Source organism: Falco punctatus, assembly GCF_963210335.1.
Source record: "Falco punctatus genome assembly, chromosome: 18".
Taxonomy (NCBI): Eukaryota; Metazoa; Chordata; class Aves; order Falconiformes; family Falconidae; genus Falco; species Falco punctatus.
Genome location: NC_137598.1, coordinates 4911844 through 4934897, shown reverse-complemented (window position 1 = coordinate 4934897; position 23054 = coordinate 4911844). Strand labels below are relative to the sequence as shown.

The window sequence follows — 23054 nt, the reverse complement described above, 5'->3', positions numbered from 1 at the left end:
TCAGGTGAATTGCTCTCTGGAGGCATTTCTTTCTCTCGCTACTCTAGAGAAAGCTTAGTACGTCAGTTTGCTCTCCAGAGCTACAGAAAATGCCCTCTGAGCAGGTGCCTTGTTGACAACACTTGTTTACCCCCACTTGCTTCTTTTTTAATCCTGCAGCCACTTAAACCAAGTCGGAGGGAGAACAGCATCCTCGCTCAAGGAGCCCTTTGCTCCTCAGTTCTCAAATACTTGATGTCTACGCCGGAGCCACATGCGTTTTATTACTTTGTGTAGGATGTGTTCCTTAGTCATAACCAGAGGAGGGACAGCCTGGTCCCCATCACAACTTTGAGCCATGCCTTGTTTTAGTCTTGTTTATGTTTTCTCATTTAAAGGGATGAAGCACCAGCTGTGCAACCAGACCTTCCTTCAGCTGTACTGCAGTAAGGAGACCTCACAACAGCAATAACAGTTTTGCAACAATTTATTAGCAATGTTCAGAGAAAATACAAAATCCTATTTACAATGAAACAAGAAGAATGGCTGGACAAAGGGAGCATGGAGATACAGAGCAGGGTCTGGATGATGCAGACCTCAGACAAAGGACATCCACATGGAGGAAGAGAAGCAGCCCTGCACCTTCCCTGCAATGGATGGTCGGGGAACCTGGGAGGAACATGCCCATAGCTATATGCCATCCCTAATCCTGTGTTACTCAGCCTCATGAGGACTTACACCTCTCTAAGCACGTAGATATTACTCACTGCTTCAATGCAAGTGCTTTCGGCAGGTCTGGCTTGGATGGACTGCAAGCTGTGGGGTCAGCACAGAAGAGGTACCAGGACACATGCAAGAAGGGAGCCCAGCAGAGGGGCACGGGAGAGCAGCAAGCCATTCCCACTCAAGTGGCCTGGAGATGGAGCAGGTGCCATGCAAGCTTTTTCCACACAGGAGCAGAAAGCCAGGACGTAGCAGAAGCTCAGGCAGCAGCAAAGTTACTCCACACCAGAAGGGAAAAAAAAAAAAAAAAAAAAAAAAAAAAAAAGCAAGAGATCCAGAGTGGGCTGCAGATCCGTGTTCTCCTCCCCAGGTCCCAGGGTATGCAGGGCCAGTTTGGAGGAGTCCCAGTGCAGATAGGAGGGCTGCAGAGCTCTGGTCTAGATTGTCCTCCAGAGGAGGGGTTTTAGAACTATCTCAGAGTCAGAACTCATCATGTAACTCCATACACCCTCCTCAAAAGCAGAAATATCTGCAAGGCCTTTTGCTGTGAGCAAAAAAAGCTACACAGCCAGTCTGCTAAGATATTTCAGAAATGCCTGCATGGGTCTGAGCCAGAAAATTCCCTCCTTAAACTGCTGTTTTATAAACTTTTAGGGTGCTTATCCTGCTGTCCCCTCTCCTGATTCAGCCTGCTCAGCAATTTAAGGCTCTTGTTTCTTCTCTGCAACACACTGCAGAAATCAGTGGGTCGTGAACGTAATGCTGTCATCACTTAGTAGTAACCTTTATCCCTAAAAAGATTTTGGCTTTGGGGTTTGTTATTTTTGGGGGGGGAGGGGGGGGGGAGGTGAGCAAGGTGGAAGGCATCACTTGTGCTGCTGTACGATCACGGACAAGGTCAGTGCAGCCACAGAGGGGCTGAAGCATTTTTTGACTCTCTGCACAGTAACTTTCCTCTGCCCAGCTCGGGGCATTGCACACGTGTGGCAGGAGGATACAACATGTGAAGGGTAAAAGCCAGGGCAGCAGCAGAGGAGGAATGTGCAGTATGGAGCATTCTGGCATAGCCTCTCTCTAACACGAAGGGATTGCTAGAGGCAGCTCAGTGACGCACTTGCCCTGGCATTCCCAGAGAGATTGAAGATACAGGTTTCTATCAGCAGGAAGGATCACTTTTTAAATAAGAGCAAAAGGCCTCTTATCTCCACCTGGAGCTTTACAGTTAGAAATTAGCCAGCTAATCCTCAAACAGGGGAACGTGAGCAAGGGGAAGATGGAAAGTTACCTGAGCACTCAGAGGCATCCAGTGCCCTCACTGACATCCCTGTTTGGGAGAGCGAAACTGGAAAATGGCTGGAACAAGAGGCAACATTGGTGTTTGCTACAAAGCAGTGCCCGTTCTGAGCAAGAGGCATTCACCCTGGCCTCAGTCTCTGGGTCGTAACCACTTAGGACCCTTAATCTCAACCAACCAAGACAATTTTGTGAAGACATCAGATCTCATGATGGGTCACAGGATCTCAGCCAGCCATTTCCCACATCAGGATGCGTCTGGCTTTGCATGGGCTCTGAAACAGCCTCTTTCATCGCCTCTCTGCCAACAATCCTTACATGGGATCACAGCTCTCCCAGGTGAAGAGCCACATGTCAGAGAGAACTGTCATACACGTCCCCCTTGGGTGGGTAGGGGAGCCCACAGCCAGTGGTCCTGCCATCCCACTCTGGGAAGGAAAGCAAGTACATCCTCAGCCCCACAGCCAGATGCAAAGGATACAGAAAAATTCTTCCTGCAGGGGCGTTCGGGATGTCCTCAAAGAGGCTGCACATCCTGAACAACAAGTTCCCTTGTGCCTGGAGGATTGCTGATTGCTGGGACATCCAGACTACGTGATCCCACACTCTGCATTTCTAAAAGCAGGCACTATCAGGAATATATCTCTGCAGAGGCCACAAGGCTCCAAATGAATGCAGGAGAGAAATGGGGGCATGCAAGGATTTCCCTAGCCTTTTTCCTTTGTTTAGCTAGTTTTCCTGCCAGGATCCTAGCAAAATTCCCTACTCTCTCTCCTTAATGTTATTTTCCCTTTGCAGAGCTGTTCTCAGCACTTCAACATCCCATGATGTGCAGGACTCAGACAGGCAACTCTGACAGCCTCTGGGGAAAAGAAGATCTTGGTCTCATGCCTCCCAGTCTCTGGTCTGGTTTGATCTCAGTAGGAGCAGAGGGAGCAGAAGAGACATAACACTTAAGCCCTGCTTTGCTTTCTGGGTCACAAAGGCCTAACAGCATATGTACAAGCTGCATAAGGAACCCAGGGGCTTTGCTCAGCTGATTGAATGGAGCCTGCTAGTGGGCCAGAAAGGGTGGGTTGGTTTGTGTTTGTTTTTTGTAACCCTCTTTTCCTCTTCTTATAACTTTTTTTAAAAACACATTTGCATCTTGCCAGCAAAGAGAAGATACTCTTGCTGCACTCATTCCTGGCTGGAGCCAAAGAACTGGAGGAAGAAGGAGAAGATGTAGATGATGTCCAGATAAATATTGAGGGCTCCAAAGATGTATTCCTCTGGGTTCAACGAGTACCGACGATTCCCCATCAGCATCTGGGTATCAAGTGCCAGGAACTGTGAGGAAAGATGAGGAAACCCAATGACAGTCACGTGGAGATTTGGCACAGCAAGGCAAGAAGTGCTCTAATGGCAGTTCTCCCAACTGCTTCACTGTGCCCAGAACAAAAATGCAGCCACTTTTTATGGGCTGTAACTGCAATTTAATCATTCAGAACCACGCATGTTGTTTCCCCTTCCTTCATTTCACTCTTGATAGTCAAACCCTGAGCCTGTTACTCAAATCCTGCTTCCTTCGTGCTCCACCTATCCCAAATGTGCCCCAGGATCAGCTCTGGAGCAGTTCTCCCTGTTCCTCCTCAGCCAGTCCCTACGACTTATTATTCCGAGACTTCCCCCTGCTCAGAAACGCCTGCCAGGTAACAAGGTGACCTGGACCCAACATGACATTGCAGCAGCAGCACTACCAGAACAATAAAGAGCAATAAACCCCAGATCCTGGGCAGCACCAAAGGTCTGCAGAGCTGCCAGCGGAGGTAGCCAGACCCAGAGGGGAGCTTACGCCTTTCTGATGCACAGACACAACTGTGTGCAGGGCAGATTTTACCAGTGAACCCTTACAGTGGTAACAAACACAGGCTGCAAGGCAGGCTGGCGGCCCAGCTGCAAGAAAACCTGCACCTTGTTGCATGACTTCAAGCCCAGTATCTTCTCCCACCTCACCTTTACTCCCCCTGTTAACCCAGCCTGCGACAGACACCTTGGCACGGAGCTCTTCAGGGCTGCCAGGGCATCTTCGCCATCGCCTGGGGTCAGCTGGCAGCTCTGCCCTCCCCAGTCATAAATAACTGCTGAACTCCCCAGACACTACCAGCCTGAGCTGAGGTTCTGACTGAAGTTTATGGGGTAATTATAAGATGTTTAGCCTACTTGTATTTCACAGAACAGTCTTTAATCATGAATCACAGAAGAAATACCCGAGCTCACTTGAAATGACTTTTATAGCTAATAAATGAAATTGCTCAACTGTTCTTATTCACAACATGCCCAATGGGCACCGCCTTGAACCCCAAGGCAGCCCTCCTCCTGACCCCCACCTCAAGGTAATGCCAAACATCTTCCCAGACAACTCCCACAGCTGCACATCGCTGCCGGGACGTGCTCCAGGAAGAGGCTTGCAGGAGAGAGCGCCGGGGAGCCGTCGCAGGAAGGAATCGAAACTTTTCAGCTCCCCTCGAAGGAGCTGCACAGTCTCAAGGCTTCGCCTACCTGCAATGAACCTTCCTAATGCCCCTTAATCCCAAACCACGGCCTGGGTCTTCCTGTACCTCTGTTGCTGTTAGTCAGACTCACACCCAACCCTTGGCTCACTTCGACTCAGCTGACCCCAACCCAACTTCGCTCACTTCTGCAGCCTCAGTGCATCCCCAGGCTCCTGCTGAGCCCTGCAGCCCAGCTCCTGCTGCTGCGTTGAAGCTTTTCCCACTCCGGAGATGCCTTTTTGCCCTTTCCCTACAATGCTTTCTGCTGTTCACACCTAGTATTGCACATACAGCACAGGTTTGCTAATCACACCATGCTCTGCACCAGCACCGTCACGTACACCAACACCTTCTTGGGACAAGGCTGAGGTCACTGCAATAATTGCTATTCATGAGCCACTGGAGGATGTAGAGTTCTCTGCAATCCTGCACCTCACACTCCTCCCTTCCCCAGGCACCTTCAAGACTAAAAGCATTTGCTCCTTGCTTATTTTTCCTGCCAGCACACTCCCAGGCCCCATGACCAGCACCCACTTACCATAGTAAAGATAATGGCACCAAGCAGAGCATAGATCGCGTGGAGCCAAGGGACCTAAAGGAAACAGATCCACCAGTCAGTGCCTGGGAGAAAACTGGTTAATTAGGATTTGACACAGAAGAGGGCTTAGCTCTCATGTGGAAGATAGGACACAAGTTAGGGAAAGTGCTCTAACAGCCCAGGATGGACTTGCACCACTTCCACCTCCAACAGTTTCTATTGCGGACCTTTTCACAGCAAGGAACAGGTCCCTGTGCCTCAGTTTCCCTTCTTACTGTGGCGTTTACGTCCAGTTGGTTCATAAGTATCCAGAACAGGTACTTGGGCTTCCAAATAGCCTACTCCACCACAGCTGCTGTCTCTGTGGAAAAGTCTTGGCACTATCCAGATGGAAACACATTTTGCAGCAGCCCTAGCAGGTGTTTATTTACCCAGACAAGGCTGATCCCACTGGAAGAAACACCAAATGCTTCCAAGAGCCAGAGCCAGCTTTAATTAACAAGCATCACTTAATGTGTTCATCTGCTGGAGTCGCAGCAGGAAATTCACTGGAATTAGGACCAAACCCCAAGCCCTGCTTGCCGTGGCACAGCAGCACACTGCGGCAATGGAGAAGTTGCCTGTATTCCAGGAGAAGGTGCCCACGTGGACAGCTGACTGAACCCAGAAATCACAGCCTGCCTCCCCAGATAGACAAGCTCATTAGAAGGGTGCCTCGAGCTATGCTTATCTTGACAAGCTGCAAGATAAAGAGTAGTTGTCTCAACAGTTTAGTGTCAGTGGCTTGGCACTGCAAGCTGCTTTACCCTCACGTCTGCATAGGGGAGAGGTGGATCTCAAGTCAAGGCAACCAAAATCCAAGCTCCTGTTTTGGAAACACCAGCCTGTGTATTTGTCCATCATCAGACCAACCCCAGGGCTAGCGGGAGTGTCTCCTGCAGGTCTGTAGGGCTGAGGTCCCCAGAGAAGCCAGCTGAGATGGGAAGAGCCTGGAGGCCACTTAAAGGCTGCTGTGACCAAAGCTGGGTGTCTCGGTCTTCAGCACAAGCAAGAGTTCAGGGTGATTAATGGTGGCTGCACAGCCCCACACACCTTCCCTCTGTCATCAGCATCTTCCAGGGTCTGTCAGGCTCTTGCCTGAATGATGAGTCGCCTAATGAAACACTCTTGGATGGAGACCAGACACTCCGTACTGCCACACCAAACCCTCTATCAGGTGTGGTCACAGGCTGCTCCAAGAGTTCGGCTGGGCAGAGCCAGCAGCAGCTGTGACCAGTGAGACCAGAGGAAGGGTACGGAACCATGCAAGAGGGGCTGGCAGCAGCTGGAGGAGCGATAAGGTGGTCACTTGTCATCAGGACTTGTCCCTGTGGTCTGAATCACCCTCCAGAGGTGCTTATTTATGAGAAATTAGAGCCTTAAGATGTAAGCACTGCAGGACGGTGCCTGGTGTTAGTGTCGATACGGCCAGGTCTGGCCACACAGGCATCCCACTGCACGTGTCCAGAGTTCAAGTCCTGCCCTGAATTCGGGGCAGAAGCCCTGAATTTGGGGCAGAAGCCCGCTTGAACGTGCTCACCACCCTGGTTTTACTGGAGTGGAAGCTGAGGCACAAACGGATGATGTGACCTGGCATGGAGTCATTACGCAGCTCTGGGAACAGAAGCAAACTTCCTCAAGCCCCAGGCCAGCGCTGTCCTACAACCCGATATCTGGTTGTTCAGCCACCAGGCAGCAGCCACCTGGTCTCACCTTTTCTTTCTGTTGGTGTTTCTACTCATTTTCAGAGAGCAGGCTGGGACCTCTCGAGCCCAGCCCTGGAGTTTGCTCACATCAGGCTGATCAGCTCCCAGCCTTGCACCAGGACTGGTGGCACTGGGTGAGGAAGGAGGTCCAGCAGGTCGGTACTCACGTATTGGTAGGGCAGTATCACAGCCAGGATGATGCCACCAAAGAAGAGCACCATGAGCATCACGAAGAGGACGCCCTGGTAGGAGGTGAAGTCAAACTGCGGAGGTAAAAACCATCATGTTACATGTGCACAGGTGCCGAAACAAGAGGCAGCGAGGAGAGCCAAGCCTCCTGGTGTCCACGGGAAGGGACTCCCCAGCTGTACCCCCATCTTGCTGTCACATGGCAGTCACTTCGTCTGCATCCCAGGTCCTATAGACACATCTATACAGCACAGAGCCAGACGCTTGCCACATCCCCTTTGTTGCCATGGGCAAAACCTCAGCACCCATTGCATGCCTCAAATCCGAAAGCCCATCATACACGTTCGTGCAGTGCCCTTCTGTACCCCACAGCTTAATCCTCCAAAAAAAACCAGGTTACCTCCCCACATTAGCAACTTCCAACCCCATCTATACCCCTGACGGATCCCTCACCCCAGCATCTGTCCTAATCTTCCCGTAACCTTGGCTTCACATCCCAACACTCCTCAAATTGCTCCTGTGGCCAGAGCCCTACAGACCTGCCCCTTCTTCACACCCCATCCCCAGCACAGCCTGACCCTGTTCCCAGGAGGTGCTTCTCCCGGAGGGACTGATCAGCACAGGCTCACCTTGCTCTGGAAGCTGAAGATGGTGACAGACAGACACACCAGGGCTGTGATCCCCAGGCACAGGAGGACTGACTTGGTATTGTAGTAACTGCAAAATTAACAGCAAAAGCACTTTTCAGTGTTTTCCACAGGGAAAAGTGGAAGGAGGGATTAAAATGGGCAGAAGCTTAGCAGAGGTGTACAAGGAAAGCAAGAGTCCAATTATCAGTGTGTGTCATGTCACGTGTGTGTCCCCCCTTAATGTAAAAAGGGAAAGGTGGAAAACACTAAAAGAAAAAAAAAAGCCACAGACTAGATGGGTTTTCCTCCTGCTTTAAATAGAAGAGGGTAGGCAGGAGGGCATTTCTAAGCTGCTCATGAGTTCCTCCCAAGAGGCAAAGATGGGGACTTACTATAAAAATCTATCTGCCCATGGACAGATGGAGGAGGAGGAGGATTCAAACTGGGAGGTAATAAAAATAGGCTTATAAATGTCATTGCAGCACAATGAGAAATCAGAAAGCTGCAGCCACTGTTATGCTACTGATGTGCTTGTAGCAGGGGTCTGGGTCTTGGAAAGTGGCAGGGAAGGAGGGATGTGAACAGGCAGAGAGACTGCGGGCTTAGATTATAATTTTTTTGTGTGTCTGACTGCTGGTTTTGATTGCATCACCAGGCTCAGCCCTAAGAAAAGCCAGTCCCCACTCTTCAGTTTGATTTGAAAGTGATATCACTGGTATTTTCCCCGAGTTGCTGAAACCGCTACTTTCTTTGTCTCCAGCACGCATCCATCAACACCCACTGGCTCATCTGCCTCATCACCAGGGACCCACGTGAACCAGGGCTGATCTTGTGAGCAGATTGTAACAGTAAAAAAAAAAAAAAAACCCACCAAGCAAAAGGGAGCAATCTATGGACTACAAAAAAGCTGAAACTACTGGAAAAAAAAATCCTTGTGTCACTCCAGCCTCATCTGCTGAAGTGCTGCTTAGTGGAAAAGGCGAGACCACAGGGTATGGTGACTGCCTTGTCCCTGGCTCCCTAGTGCTTTCCTATAGGAGAAGCAGGGAAGATTTTTGCAGGAAGAAAAAGGACACGGGAGCAGAAGACACCCAGAGACCACATGCTCAGCCTACCTGGAGAGCATCCCAGTGAGATAAGCCATGGAGAGTGTCTGGGAGGGAAAGAAACCCACATTATTTCTGCATTCATGTCCCAGGGAGAGATACGCAGCCAATAAAACATTTCAATTACAGTGATAAGGGCAGTGAAACCTCTTAAACAGATGCTCGAGAGAAACAATTTTTGCATAGTTTCTAATCCCCCAGCTCCCACCACTGCAGGCTTTCTTTTTTTTTTCCTAATTGTTTTTAAACAGAGGCTCCCTTCTTTCCTGCTTATCACATTCTAGTTCAATTACAGCTCCTCGGTCCAAGTGCAGAGCAATTAGAGGATGAAATTCTTGCTTTCTGTGTGAACCCAGACCAGACACGTCTCTCTCTTGGAGCCGTTACAAACCCCATGCTGGCTGCAGGGGTAAGGCAGACACTGTCCAGATGTGCTACTTACAAAGATGCTCAGCAGGATCAGATTCCATGGGAAATACCTCCTGCAAGTAAAGAAACAAGGGCTGGTCAGCCCCGCGCTGCAAAGGGCAGAGGCAGGCAGCAGCACTGCACAACAGGTTGCATAAGATGCGCCATTAATTAATGGCCTGTGCAGCAAATGGCAGGGGTGGTGCAAGGGGACAGTCATTCTGTTGGGAATGAGAGCACATCTAGAGTGCTCCTAGACCAGGAGGGTGAATATCCCCACGGCATTCCAGCAGAGCAGCCAGCAGTGCCCTGCTCCGCTGACAGCGAACCCGAGCAGCCTCTGCAGTATTTAATAATGAAAACTTGGGGCCGTGCAATTTTTGCTACCACATAGCTTCTCTCCAGTTGCACTTTGACTCCAGCTTTTAATGCTGCATTGCAGCAACCCGCAACTGCATCAGGCCTGAAAATACAGCTGCCACCGCAGTCCCTACATCACTGTGTCAGCACGACCCTGTCCCATCTCCAGAACGTTGCTGGTCATGTGTGACAAAGAGGAAACAGTTTGCAGGGCTGTTACAAATCCAAAAAGAAAATATTTTACCTGGGTCCAGAGCAACAGGCAAGAATCAAGTAGGTCACAAAGAAAACAGCACTGCAAGAAGAGAAAAAGAGCAGTTCAGGGAGGAAAACACAAGCACGGTGTGTTGATGCAGGAGAGTCTCCAGCTGACAAGTTTCAGTGCTCTGCTGCGCTGTTTAAAATACCAGCACTGTGCCAGAAGTTGAGGCTGGCTGGGAAGCAACGCAGTGCCTACCTCTCACCGAAGCAGTTTTCTGCCCACTTTGCATATGCCAGTCCCCAAGAAACCTGAAGGATGGGGTTAGAGCACAGCAAGGGTCCGGGACAGACAGAGCACCCAAATGTCTTTGCTGTTGACACCTCATCGTGCAGGAATTGCTCACGCAGAGGTGGCCAGACTTTGCCCCTGGCTTGGTGGGATCAGGGCATCCTGCTGGGATTTCAGCAACAATTAAAGCAAGGTTCACAGGGCTGGTAATGGGACTTGCCTAAGGCCAGGTGGAAGGTCTGTGTCGGAGAAGGGAACCGGTCCCATGTTACCGCACAAGCGCTTGAGGAAGAGCTCAGGAGCAGAAGGATCCCCTAAGCTGGGTGAAGCTTGCAGACCCAAGCCTAATATGCTGTTGCACAAGCCATCCCCAGGTCACAAGTGTTATTTATCTGACATGACTTGACCCTTCAGCAAAGCAAAACAAAGAATCCAACAGCTGAGGGATGGTCTCCCTCGCTCCAGCCGTCACGCAGCCCAGGTGTTTTTCCACATGCTGGATGGGTTGTGGCACAGTGGGAACCTGCTTACCCGCTTCACCCAGAGCCTGGGGGGGGGCAGGGGGGAAAGCAGCTTCCAAGCATGCCGATGGCTGCACGATAGCCAGTCACCTTGGGTCTAATAAATGAACGTGACGGCAAAACCCACGGGCCATGATAAACGCACCAGAGATAAAGCTGAGCATTGCTCTCCCACAGGGAAACCAGGAACGCTGGAGTGGACACGGCTGAATAGATGGAAAAAAAGCACGCAGGGAGCGGAGAGCGCCGCTGCAGTTGTTCCATCTCCTTTGCATCCCTTGTTGCACACCTGCTCTTGTTTTATTCCCTCTGAGCCATCACCCCAGCAGCAGGAAGACACCCTACGGCACCCCCTTTTATTTTACAGCAGTGTATCTAAAGTTGGGGTTTCTGCGTATGAAGGAGATCCAGACCCAGACCAGGGCAAGCAACTGGGGACACTGGGATGGAGGGAAGGGTTGGCTGGCTGGGAGGCGAAACTTAAGTCCCTCAAGTACAGACCCTGCCCCCAGCCGGGCCAAGACTTGTTTGCTCCTACTGGGAGATAGGAAGAAATCAATACTAACCGACCAGCGAGCTGCAAGAGACGAACCCAAAAGTCAGAGCACAGACCTGAGCAGAGCTTGGTCTCATCTCCCTACAAAGCAGCGCTGCTTCTCCAGTCCACCAACCGGCCAAGGAAGAGCACGTTATCTTCCCTTGAGGTCAAAGGGGCACACCAATGCCAGTTCCCTTCCATTGCTGCTATTTTGGGTCTTTTTTTTTTTCTAAGTTATATAAGCGGGTGTCTCATCTCCGGACCTGGACATATTTCATGGTTTGGGTGTGAACTAATTAAAGCCGAGTTCACAGAGCCTTGTTCACAGACAATTACATCGCACACTCTGCCTGCTTAATTAGCAGCACTAACACAACAGGCATCCAGGAAACCAGCACAACTGCAAATATACCAACGCACTGAAGTGCAGCCCACGCTACCTCCCAGCTGACCTTTTGGACCAGGCTTGGCTAATGAACGGCATCCAGATTCTGAGCACCCAGAGCAGCTCTGCGATGCAGACCCAGGCATGACAGCCCCACTCAGACACAGCCAGAAGCATCCTAATACCCCCAGTCGTACCCCCACTCCCTGCACCCTTCTTCACATCCATTGCATATCAAGGCATGAGATGTAAACCCAAGCAACCCCCTTGCTTTGAAGGGGACAAGCCCAAAATTAAGGCTCTAAGGTACCCTAGGCACCCTTTCAGGTCTCACCTCTGGGTTCCTGCACTGGAAGCCCCCCAGTTTCACCTGGTTTGCTCTGCAAGCAATACTCATGTACTTTGACCCCGGTTTGTAGGGCCCTTTTTTGGAGAGTATTTGGAGATACCCAGCATCTCCCATGTCTTATACTCATTTAGTTTTTTTATCTTTCTATCAGAGTTATCCATGAATTTTCCCGGCTTCCCCTGCACACATATTGGAGCAATTCTTCACATGCAAGATGCAGAAGTGTTTGGAAGGTGTCTCCACGTCACTGCAGCCACATCCAGAGCCGTTTCGAGCATACATGGCCATAGGAGAAGAAAAAGATACTCACTAGGAAGCCCAATACCAGGCAGAGTGCGTCTGAATGTACCCCTTGACCGGCTCACTGCAAGACAGGAAACAAATGCTGAGCAGAAAGCATAAAAAAGCTAATCACTTCACAGGCTGCTGCTAAATTAAACCTGGGAACGCACACAGGGTGATGCGGCACAGGGTATGTGAAAGAACAAACAACAAAACAAAACCAAAAAGCCAACAGAAAAACCACAGCTGAAACTACCTGGCAAACTGACCAGCTGGAAAGAAATTCAACCTGTCAAGTCAGAAAGACAGCCCTGCTGTTATCCATTACACAGCCAGGCTTGCTTGGGGAACGGTCACTGCTTTCTCTGAGAAGCGATTAAGGAACCAAAAATCCTCAGGCTGACAGTGATTCATTATTTATTTTGGAGGCAACAAATGAGCCCCACGTGCCCCAAATGCTCAGTCATCTAAACCACAGAGCCACCGCTCGAGTGTGGGGTATCTGCTTCTGCAAGGTAACCCAGCCCCTGAAGCCGAGGTAGGCTGGGATCTGATGGCCGTGATAACTCCCGAAGGAAAAAATGGAGCAGTTAATGCTCAGGGGCAAGCAGCCCAGGCCTCCTGGCTGGGGATGGCACCAGAAGGGACGATGCACCGTCCAGAAGAGACACAGGAAAGGCAGCTCAGGTACTGAAGGACCTCTCAGGGCTCCTTCAGGTTTGTTTTTCTATTGGAGCACATGGGTGGGAAAAAAAAAAAATCAAGTACCTACATAGCAGACAACACCCCCAAGTAACAGGTAATTCGGGAGCAGGTCATATACAGGACAAAGCAAGCATTACTGCTACACAAGAGACCTACCAGAAGGTGAAGAAGGCCACAATAACAACAGTGACCAAGAGCTGGACCATCAGGATGGCATAAACCTGCAAGGAGAGGCAGCCCATGGGCAACCCGCAGGCTCTCTGCTTCCCCCCCAGCCTGAGGAGGGAGCAAAGCCATCCCAGCCAGGTCCCTCCAAGAGCTCAGGGCTGTCCCCTGCCTTCACAGGGGAAAGCTGAGCCTGGAGACTCTTGCCCCTTACCTTCCTGATGAACACTCTGCGCACATTCCTGTCATCCCAGCTGAAGGTCGTGAGCATCTCTGTGTCCCCTGGGTACCCGCCACCGCCATAGCTTGGGCTCGTGCCTGAAGCAGAAGCCAGACAGATCAGCTCCTGTCACCCAGTTCCCTCCCCAGCTGCAATAACCTGACCCCAGCACTGACTGCAGCTCAGGACACCCAGGTTTCAAGGTTTTATTGTTGCACTGCAAAACAGAAGCTTGCTGGCATGCACTTTGCTGCCTTCCCACTGCTGCATCTTATTAGGACCATCTCCAGGAACAGAGGGGGAAACCACTTCTGCAAACTCCAGCACAGCAAGGACACCAGGGTTTATTCCTGTCCACGGTGCCACTGTACCTTTAATGGCAATTAGAGGGCTCATATCATATCCTTGCTCACCTTTCACTGAATATTAAAGCATCCCCCCCCCTCCCGAGGAGCAGTGACTCAGCACCTCAGTCATTCCCATCAGGAGCTCGGGTGCGGGAGGATTCCCTGGCTGCTCTGTGATTGCCTGAGCTGAGGCTGTGTCTGCATCACATCTGATGTCAACCGTGTGCCCTGTCCTCCTCGAGAAGCTCCTTGCAGCCAGCTTTTCTGTAACACCCCGAATCCGATTTCCATGCGGGGAGTCAACAGTTTGCAGCAAATCTAAACGAGGGGGAAGAAAACCCCAAAGAGCCCCAATGCTGCTGCTGAGGGTACCCCCCACCCCCCAAATAATCGCAACACACAACCCAGCTCTGCTTTGCTGGAGGCTCTGTAGTACAGGCGGCTGCTGCTGGAATTTCCCTGCAGAGGGGCGAGCTGGACCATAAAGCATCGGTTTGCTCTGCAGCCTTGGGGGGGGGGGGGGGGGGGCGGGGAAATGTCAGGAAAACCTCTGCCTGCTGGGGAGGGGGCTGTGCCGTTCAGCCAGGGATGAAGGTAGCCGTGAGGATACGCAGGGCAGCGGGCTGCAAGGAGAAATCCAAAGCAGCAGGTTCTCCCTAAAATCAGCTGCACAAATTAGACACAAGATTCAGCCTGCTCCATCTCCTGGAACCTCATGCTCAAGAAAAAATACAACAAATACTGAAACCTCAGCTGTCTCAGCCCATCATTCCCCTACGCTATTTTCTTCTCTTGCAGATACCCCTTCCCTGTTACTAACAGTTTCCCTGCCGGAGTTTCCTATAGAATGAAGGCTTGTGCAATTACACCAGCTATACATTCACGTCCCTGCCCGTTTGAGAGGTGCCTCCCCTCCTTCTCCAAGCTTTTTAGCTCAGTGATACTCGGATCCTTCGGGCTGATGGAGGAAAGACCCTCTCAAACTCAGAGGACCAACTGCAGGCACCAGGAAAGCCAAGTTCAAGGTCCTGGATTTTGCCAGGTTTACTGGTCAAAGGTTGTTTGCTGTGACTGCGGAAGCCTCATCCTAAAGATGACTCTTAGCAGGAAATAAATCCCTTGTGCTCTTCTTGTGCCCAACAAATCTCTTGTGCCTTCCTCTATGCTCCAGTGGAGATGAAACTCCTACAGCGGGTTGTCTCTGCATTTCTGTGAGATCTGTCATCACCCCCACCCGGCGGGGAGCCCCCGAGGCCCATATCCCCAGGACACTTCAATGCCTCCTGCGTCAAAGCAATCAGGGCATCTAACCACCAAACTTGGCACTTAAATGCCTCAGAGGAAGGAGGTTTCCTCCTCCTGAGGAGTGTCCCCAGCACCCAGCATCTTCCCACCCATGGCCACGTCTGAGGCAAGACAGTGTGTCCCAAGTTCATTATTAAAGAAAGCAACCTAAAGCACGTGCCACTTTTCTCCAGCTACTTCCAGGCTCATAGAAGCTGCTAGACACAGCCCCATGGCATGTGCCCCCTCCCCCCCAAGACCCTGGCACAGGAGCCACAGCTTGCAGCATGGCTGAGGGCGGGGGAAGGGGAGAAGGACACAAAACCAGAGGAAAACAGCAGAGGGGATCAGGGCGCAGACACAGCTGCAGAGGGGAAGCCCTGCCAGGCTTGTCAGGGAGGGGACAAGAGATGACACATCACCTAAACAAGTCCTCCAGGATACCCAAAACACCGGCTGCCTAACCCATGTGGGCTTTACCCGTCCTAATTCATCATGACAGTAGAAAGGCCCAGATGGTCGTTGTAGCAAGCTGGGAGGTTATTTATCCCCTCTGTTTCTGGCCCCTGAAGGCAAACAAGAATGGAAAAAGTCTGTGGGACCATGGGAGTGCACAGGCACACATGGCTCAGAGGGGTTTAGCTGGCTCTTTCCCCTTCCCTAAACATCTTCATCCTGCAGCTGCGACCATCCCCACTGGATGATGCAGGCAAAGCGCAGCAGAGGGACTGAGCAGGAGCGAGGACTCAGGAGTCATTAAATCCAGTCCCTCCAGCACTCCCTCCTGTTCGAGCCGTGCTGACCGAGCAGTTGGCCACCCCAGCAGACTTGCTTGCCGGCCGCTGCATCCATCGCAGCTATTCCCCTGCACCGGGCACAGTCGAGCCTTTGTCTGCTCGCCACGACCAAGCAGATGCTGTATGCGGCACCCGGGGAAGAAACGCTGTTTGTTGGCCAAGGAGCCGGCACACAGAGCAACGCTGGAACATTCAGCCCTTGAGCCCAGCCGTGTTCCAGCCTCCAGCGGCTCGGAACACCAGCTTGCAGCGGCTGGAGATCACTGATGCTGCGACATGATTTTGCCAGTTCAGCGGCTTCTTTGAAAGCCGGGGCTGAGCAGGAGCTGGAAGGGGGGTGCTGCCTGCAGAGCCGTGAGCGCCGCACCAGGGCTCTCCCCAGCCCTGCGAGGTGGCATTGCCCAGTGCAGCAAGCTGGGAGAGGGGATTTTTCCCATCCTGGTACTGGGAAGGGGAGCAGGGACAGAGCATTGCAGTTTAGTTCCCCCTCTGGAAGGCAGTGGGATCTAGTGTTTGGGTGGAATGGCTTTCCCTCACAGAGTCATGGAAGGGTTTGGGTTGGAAGGGACCTTAAAGACCACCCAGTTCCAACCCCCTGCCAGGGGGACACCCCCCCCACCAGCCCAGGGTGCTCCCAGCCCCGTCCAACCTGGCCTTGGACCCTTCCAGGGCTGGGGCACCCACAGCTCCCCAGTGCCAGCGCCTCGCCGCCCCCACGGTAAAGAATTTCTTCCAACAGCTGCTCTAAATCTCCCCTCTTGCAGTTTAAAGCCACCCCCCTTGCCCTGGCACCCCCTACCCCCATAAGAAGCCCCTCCCCAGCTTTCTTGCCAGCCCCTTCAGACACTGGCAGGTGCTGTAAGGTCTCCCTGGAGCTTTCTCTTCTCCAGCCTTCACGACCCCAGCTCCCCCAGGCTGTCCCTATAGGGGAGGCACCTATGTGGCCGAGAGCCACAGCTCTGGGGTGAGCTCTATCACAGACCAAACTGGGCACCACCTCCCTGGCTCCCCCCTCCTCTACAAGCCCGTAGGGTGAATCTCTGCACCCCTCTACCCCCTCAGCAAGGGGCTCACCCTGGGTACCGCCATGGAAGAACTTACTGGGGTCAACGTAAGCCCAGCTGGGGTGGAGTGGGACCGATGGGGGAGGAGGATAAACACCAGACTTCATCCCTTCTCCTGCTGTTGCCTCCTCATAGGTCGGAGGAGCTGGTGGAGCTGTGGCATTGTCCTTCTTCTCCCCCTGCCCCTCAGAGTTGGGGGGCTTGTTGTTCACAGAGAGCTGCACAGAAAGGGGGTGGGGTGGGGGTGTAAGAGAGCAATTAGACTGTAAAAACAGCACAGAAACTGCCCTGCAATGGGAACTCAGGGGGACACAGACAGGGGCCTGGGGGTGCATCTGTTGGAGGAAGGGATCGGGAACTGAACAGACACCCAGCAACTCCTGCGGGCTGGCAATGGACCCATCCCTGCACTCCCAGGAAGGAGCATCCTCTGATGCAGTTGAGGGAAGAGATGGGAGAACACCTGACACGTTAAAGGGGATGAAAAGTTACAGGCAGCCAGGTCTGAGGGGAGACACAGCCTCGTCCAGGGTCCTCCACGGTGTCTCAGGCGCATATACAACACTGGAAAGATTCCAATTCTCTGCTTTTCAGCCTACTTCTTTCTAAATTTCCCCTTTAAAAAATAAAGTTTTCACTTACTGGGCAGAAAATCATGAACACCTTCATTTCCACTTACACCCACATTTGGGGGAGTTTCTCCTAGCCCCCAAGAAGCGCTCTAGTTTGGCCCTTCAACATTTTCTTCCAGCTTGTTCCTGTCTGCCCATCTAGAGGCTCAGCCTTGTTCCTTTCCAGAATCTGAAGGTGCAGGTAAAGGACTTGGGATCCCAGGACTTCAGACTATGAAATCCCACCAAAGAGCCAGCCTCGGGCCACCCGAGAACTTGCTTCTCCTTGGGAACTTGATCCACTTCACCTTCTAGATCTTTGTCATCCTGGGATAAGCTATGAGCCTGATACCCTGCCCTTGCTGCCAAAACGTGCCAGCTCAGTGTCAGGGACAGCATCCCATGGATCACAGGGACGTGGGGCTGGAAGCCACAAGTCCAAAATGAATGTAACAGACTAACTAGCACTGCAACAGACAGCACAGTCCCTGTAAGTATGTCTTTAATTTAAGGTGTAACAGGCCCTTGGAAATAAAGCCAGGGTACCAGCACGGGATGTGCACCACGAGCTGCATCGGGATAACTGTGTCACCTCCCCTGCCAGCCATAGGGACTGTCCTCACCCCCGTCCTTCCTTACATAGCCCTTGGGCACAGGGTGGCTGATATCATGCAAGACTCCCAGAGATAACCAAGGAGATACAAGAGGGATGGTGCTGCCTGCACCCAGGCAGCCTCCAGCATCGTTGCCATGGCAATGGTGCACTGTGCTGGCAAAGGATGCATAAACCCCCCTCTCCCTTGCCTCAGAGCATTGCAGAACCCCCAGACTCCAGAGCTCCCTGGACCAGGAAGGAGGTGCTCAGGGCAGGTGACAAGTGCTGACTGCTGGGAGCATGGATGGGAAAGCACAAACACCCCATCAAGCTCCCTGACATCCAGGATGGGTGGAGGAAATGGCCACAGGTCCAACAGCTGCACATCCAGCACCAGAAAAAACAGCCCCCAACCCCATAACAGCGCATCCCTCCATCCCCTTCCTCTGCCAAAACCACCCCCATCGCAGGGGCCAACGTGCTGTGCACAGGTACCCAGCTCCCCCCTCCACGGCGACTTTTATTCCTTAAATCCTCCCCTTCAACCCACTTCCCCACTCCAAACATGCAACGATTATGCAAGCAGGACAACTCATCACCCCAGCACCGGCCTCCCACCTACCTTCCCCTGGGTCATGGCTCCTCACTAATGATGCTGCTGGACCCCGCGAGCAGCAGCAGGAGGGAAGAGGCTGCAGCTGAGCACCAGCCTCCCGGCCAGGTCCTTTCTGCCTCCTTCTCCTGGGATGTGTCAGGGCTGGCTGCAAACGCTGCAGCCTCCCCAGCCTGCGCTGATGCCTTCACCTTCTAGCAACATCCACGGAGCAACGGGCGCTGGAGGGAGGACCGTACCATTCCCAGCCTGCAGCACAGGGGGAAGCTGGGAAAGAAACAGCTAAAACGGAGGCTAGCAGCCACCACAGCGATGGGGACGATGCCTGGATACAGCACTGGGTAGGCGGCAGCAGGGCCCCACACCAGGGGTTCAAAGCAGCCAGCTCAGAGATGCTGAACTCGGGGCTGGGATGGCAAAGGCGAGGGAGAGGCAAAGGATGCTTCACTGCAGCATCTCTCTGCTGCTGCATGTCGGAGCCAAGCCTGGACCAGGGAGCGTCGGCTCCCACAGGCCCTGCTGCAGCCGGGCACAGCAGGGAGGGCTGCCACGGGGGGCTGTGGGCTCTGCTGGGGCAGAGACAAGGCCTGAGCCAAGCTCTGTAACAGGAGAGCAGGAGGGAGGAATTGCATGCAGCCCTGGCTCCTTCCTGACCCTTTCGGGCTTTGCACGGAGAGGGGATGGAGGGGATAAAGGCTCCTTCACCCCACACACACTGTCCTTTCTGGACCAGTGCAGCCCCAGCGGGGTGGGGGGGGGGGGGGGGCACGAGGAGGGTTGGGAGCTGTCCCAGGCAGCCAGCAGACCCCGAGCACTACACAGCCCCCATCACCGAAGCAAGATTATTAATTCAAGCCCATGAAGGAGCAGGCTAATTGGGGAGTCCGGCTCCCAGCCCAGAGCATGGCCAGTGGAAGGGGCACAAAGTGTACGAGGTTTTGGCCCCCCATGTCAGGGTCTGGGAGCAGGGGGGGTGGGGATTACAGTCTCTAGGGCACAGACAGATGGAGACATCTCCTTTTACACCACAGGCAGCAGGAGAAGGGGAAAAAAAAGATTGTCCCTTTACATAATGAGGTGCTTCACATGGGCAGCAAATTTGTCCAGGACAGAGACAGACAGAATCCTCCACCCAAACTCGTGGCGAGACAGGCTTGTGGCGAATGAGGTGTCAGCAGAGCAGTCTTGCACTGTGCTCCCACAAAATGAAAGCAGAATTTTGGGCAGTTCTGGGACTACACTCCGACTAGGATCTGTGACCCTACCTCCCAGCTCTCCACGTCCTCCCTCCAGTCCTTCCCCAGCCCCTCCACATCATTCCTTGCTTGTCATGCCAGCAGCGTGCATCACACCTCAAATTAGTTTGCCAAGCCTTATAATACAGATACAAAAATAAATTAGCTTCTCTGTTTACTCTGGCATGAAAAATGGCCCTGCCACCTTTCAGGCTCCCTAAACACAGCCCTAGAGAAGGTGAAGAACAAGCCATTTGCAAGGAGAGGGGATTAAAAAGACCATCCCCACCCACAGCTTCCATGAAGAAGCCGGCAATGGAAGGGTTAAAAGGAAAGCATGAGCTGGAAGTGAAAGAATGCAGCCAAGCAATGTACAGCTGGCATCCATACAGACCTAGCCCGAGCTATTCAATTGGAAAGGGAGGCAATTACCGCAAGGACTGCAAAAACTTGTCAGGATTATTCAGAATCAATTAAGTGCCAGTTAACCACAAGCTCCTCAAGGGCTTTCATTCTCCTCGAGGTTGAGCAGAGGCATAAAACTGGGCAGGTCCCAAGCGAGGGAGAGAAACTCAACCCAGCAGGTGGGGTTCTCGCTGCTCTGGGCAAGCACGAGGGCACCCTGCTTGGCTTCTGACCCTCTTCAAGCATGGGATGAGCCACCGTCTCAAGGGTCTGGGAACAGAAACTCCAGGTGATGCGTGGCATCATGGTGAGAGAGGAGACACCCATTTTCTTAACAAACCCCAGGGAGACTCATCCCAGCTGCAGCCCCTGGCTGGTGGGATAACTCAGGACCTCACATGCTCCATCCCAGGCTGGAGATGCTACAAAGAGGAAAAATATGGGGTCTGGGAGAGGAAAAACCCTCAGCAAAGAAAAGCAGATGGCATTGCCTACCGCAACAGCCTCCCTCTGAATGAAAAGCAGCGGGGAAGAGAAACCAAACCCCACCACCACCCCATTGTCTAGAAGGGCCATTCCCACACCCTGAACTCCCAGAGGGCATCTCGGTCTTCCCTCGCTGCCCAGCCCCAAAACAAATGCAGCTCCAACAGGCAGGGTTTTCAGGGGGCTCTGAGGAACTGTCCTGCCTTTCCCCAGCCAGGAAAATTAGCTGGGAAAGCCCATGAGCTGCAAGGCTTGAAATGAGCCTCATCTCTGCCATGGAGAAGGCAAGGATGACCCTGCCCAGCTGATAGGAACGAAAAGCAGAGACCTTCAGCCCTTGCAGGAACCATCCTTCCCCCAGAAAAATCTGCTCCAAGCCTGGTTCCTTGCTTTCCTGTTTGAGCTGGAAGCTCTTAAGTGTGCCAAAGTGCTACCAAGCAGGTATTTTTCTCTCTGTTTCCCTTTTCCCGATTTCACAGGTGCACGAGGAGGATAGATACCACAAGACCCAGATTCCAGATAGTGATGCTCACACACAGCATCACAGCAACTGTTCAGCATCCCACATCGAGCTCCCTGACCAACCGCTGGTGCAGCTCAGCATCAGGCCATGTGAAGCAGCCATGAGCACGTATACCTTTAATACTCAGGGGGAAAGAAAAAAGAAAAATAAAGAAAAGAGAAAACCCCTGTCCAGGCCACGCCCTGCCAAATCCACAAGGGATTTCACAGGGATTAAAGCAACTTTGCTGAATACTCAATCACATGAAAAACAAGGTAAAGAAAACCTGATGGGATAATTAAGGGATCTGTTGCATCAACATACATGATGGCACACCCAGGAACCCTCTTCTCCCAAGTCCCCAGTGGCAGTGAATGCTCTGTCATGGACTAAAAAAAAAAAAAAAAAAAAAAAAAACAAACTACAAAAACTCCAACAACAAACCATTAAACCCCCAGGAATTTACCCTAGGCTTTCAGGCTGCTGACTTACCCACAGATTATTAATGCTAAATCCTGCCACCAGCCTTAGTGCCTAGATGGGAGATTAACATGCAAGCCGCAGACATCAGGGCATGCACAAAGAGGGGTTTGAGAGGATGGAAGAAATAAACCCACCCTTTTTCCCCACCCTTATTCTTGAGGGGCAAAGACCCAGCCTCATCCACACCCTGCCAGCATCCCAGGGTGGGCAGGGAGACCAGACCCCCAGTGCCCACCAGCCCCAGGTGGGCCAGCCCAGAGCCTCACCCCCCTGGGAGGTGGAAAACTGCTTCCAAGAGCCAGCAGCTCCCTTCCTGGCCAGCTCGCACCTTCTTGGTCTTCTGCAAAGTCCTCCAGTGAAACAGCCCTCCTTCCTCCCCAGGCTGTTTTGGAAGAGCAGGAATAACTTCCCCTTAACATGCGATATGAGGAGCTGGAGAAGCCAGAGCTCTTTGCGGTGGGATGTTCTCCTCACTGGCTTCCGCAGCGAGCATCAGCCCCTAGCTCAGACCTTGAGAGCCAGCACTGGTGCCTGAGCTAAAAAAGAAGCCCAGCACTCCACCACCCCCTTTATAACCCCTTTATAATTTCCATTGCCTGGAAGAAAATCCTGCAACCTGTGCCCAGCTGTGCTGTCACACCTGATCGCAGGCACCCTGACTGCTGGGTAAATTAATTTCAGCCCTCAGAAGGGCATTTTAATTAGAGAGGGCTCAGCTCAAATCCCAGTGGTGGGTAGTAGCTGCGTGTCAGCTGGGGACCATTATCTGAGCAAACCTCTCAGTCGCTGGCAGTTGTTTGCTCATGCTGCAGGGCTAAGGCAGTGCTAGGATCTGGCTGTTTTGAAAAACTTTGCTCAGTTTTCTTTAGACGCCTCCAGAGCTGCGGTTTGCGATTTTTTGGTGAATTGCTAAGAGGTTAAAAAATAAACAGAAGCGAAATCTGTGATACCTGCAAACCACGTCAGAGAGTAACAACAGCACATGCACATACACCGACCAAACAAACAGACAAATATAAAGAGGAGGCACTCCCCAGGATTAAATCGTTCAGCTGCTCAGGAGCGCGTTTCACTCATCGCTGCCAGAAGAACATGTTCTTACCACCACCATGTGCACTTGAGGCTGTTAAATGAAAGGAATTGCACAAGTATGCAAACTTGCCTCATTTGGGAGTGGGGGAACAGAACAGGTTTGGGTGACACTTGGAGTGACACCTTCACGCCACTGTGCAGTTTCTTCTTTAAAATATTATGAAGGAACTTTATATAACACAGCCCAGGGATGTGCAGAGGGTTTGAAAAAATTCTTGGGAGCCCATACGACAAGTGACCCATGGCCCTGTGGTGAAGCAGCAGCCTGACACCCAGGACCGTGGCAATCTGCAGGGAGGAGAGATGAAGGAAAGAGCTTTGCTGCATTTCTGGGCACAAATTTCCAGCCCTGAAACTGGCCTAAAATCCCGGTTTGTTGGC

The 23054-nt window shown here is 52.3% G+C and overlaps 1 protein-coding gene across 1 annotated transcript; it reads right to left on the bottom strand.

The window, feature by feature from the left end:
- Positions 1-1533: 1533 nt before the first annotated feature.
- Positions 1534-20478, bottom strand: FAIM2 (Fas apoptotic inhibitory molecule 2). The gene is made up of 12 exons (XM_080368004.1): positions 18480-20478; positions 16689-16869; positions 13154-13257; positions 12931-12995; positions 12098-12151; positions 9749-9799; positions 9179-9218; positions 8746-8783; positions 7631-7718; positions 6980-7075; positions 5068-5121; positions 1534-3324 (listed from the first exon to the last, which is right to left on the bottom strand). Exons 1-12 carry the CDS (start codon positions 18492-18494, stop codon positions 3175-3177), a joined length of 936 nt encoding a protein of 311 aa, XP_080224130.1. The 5' UTR covers positions 18495-20478; the 3' UTR covers positions 1534-3174.
- Positions 20479-23054: the final 2576 nt, after the last annotated feature.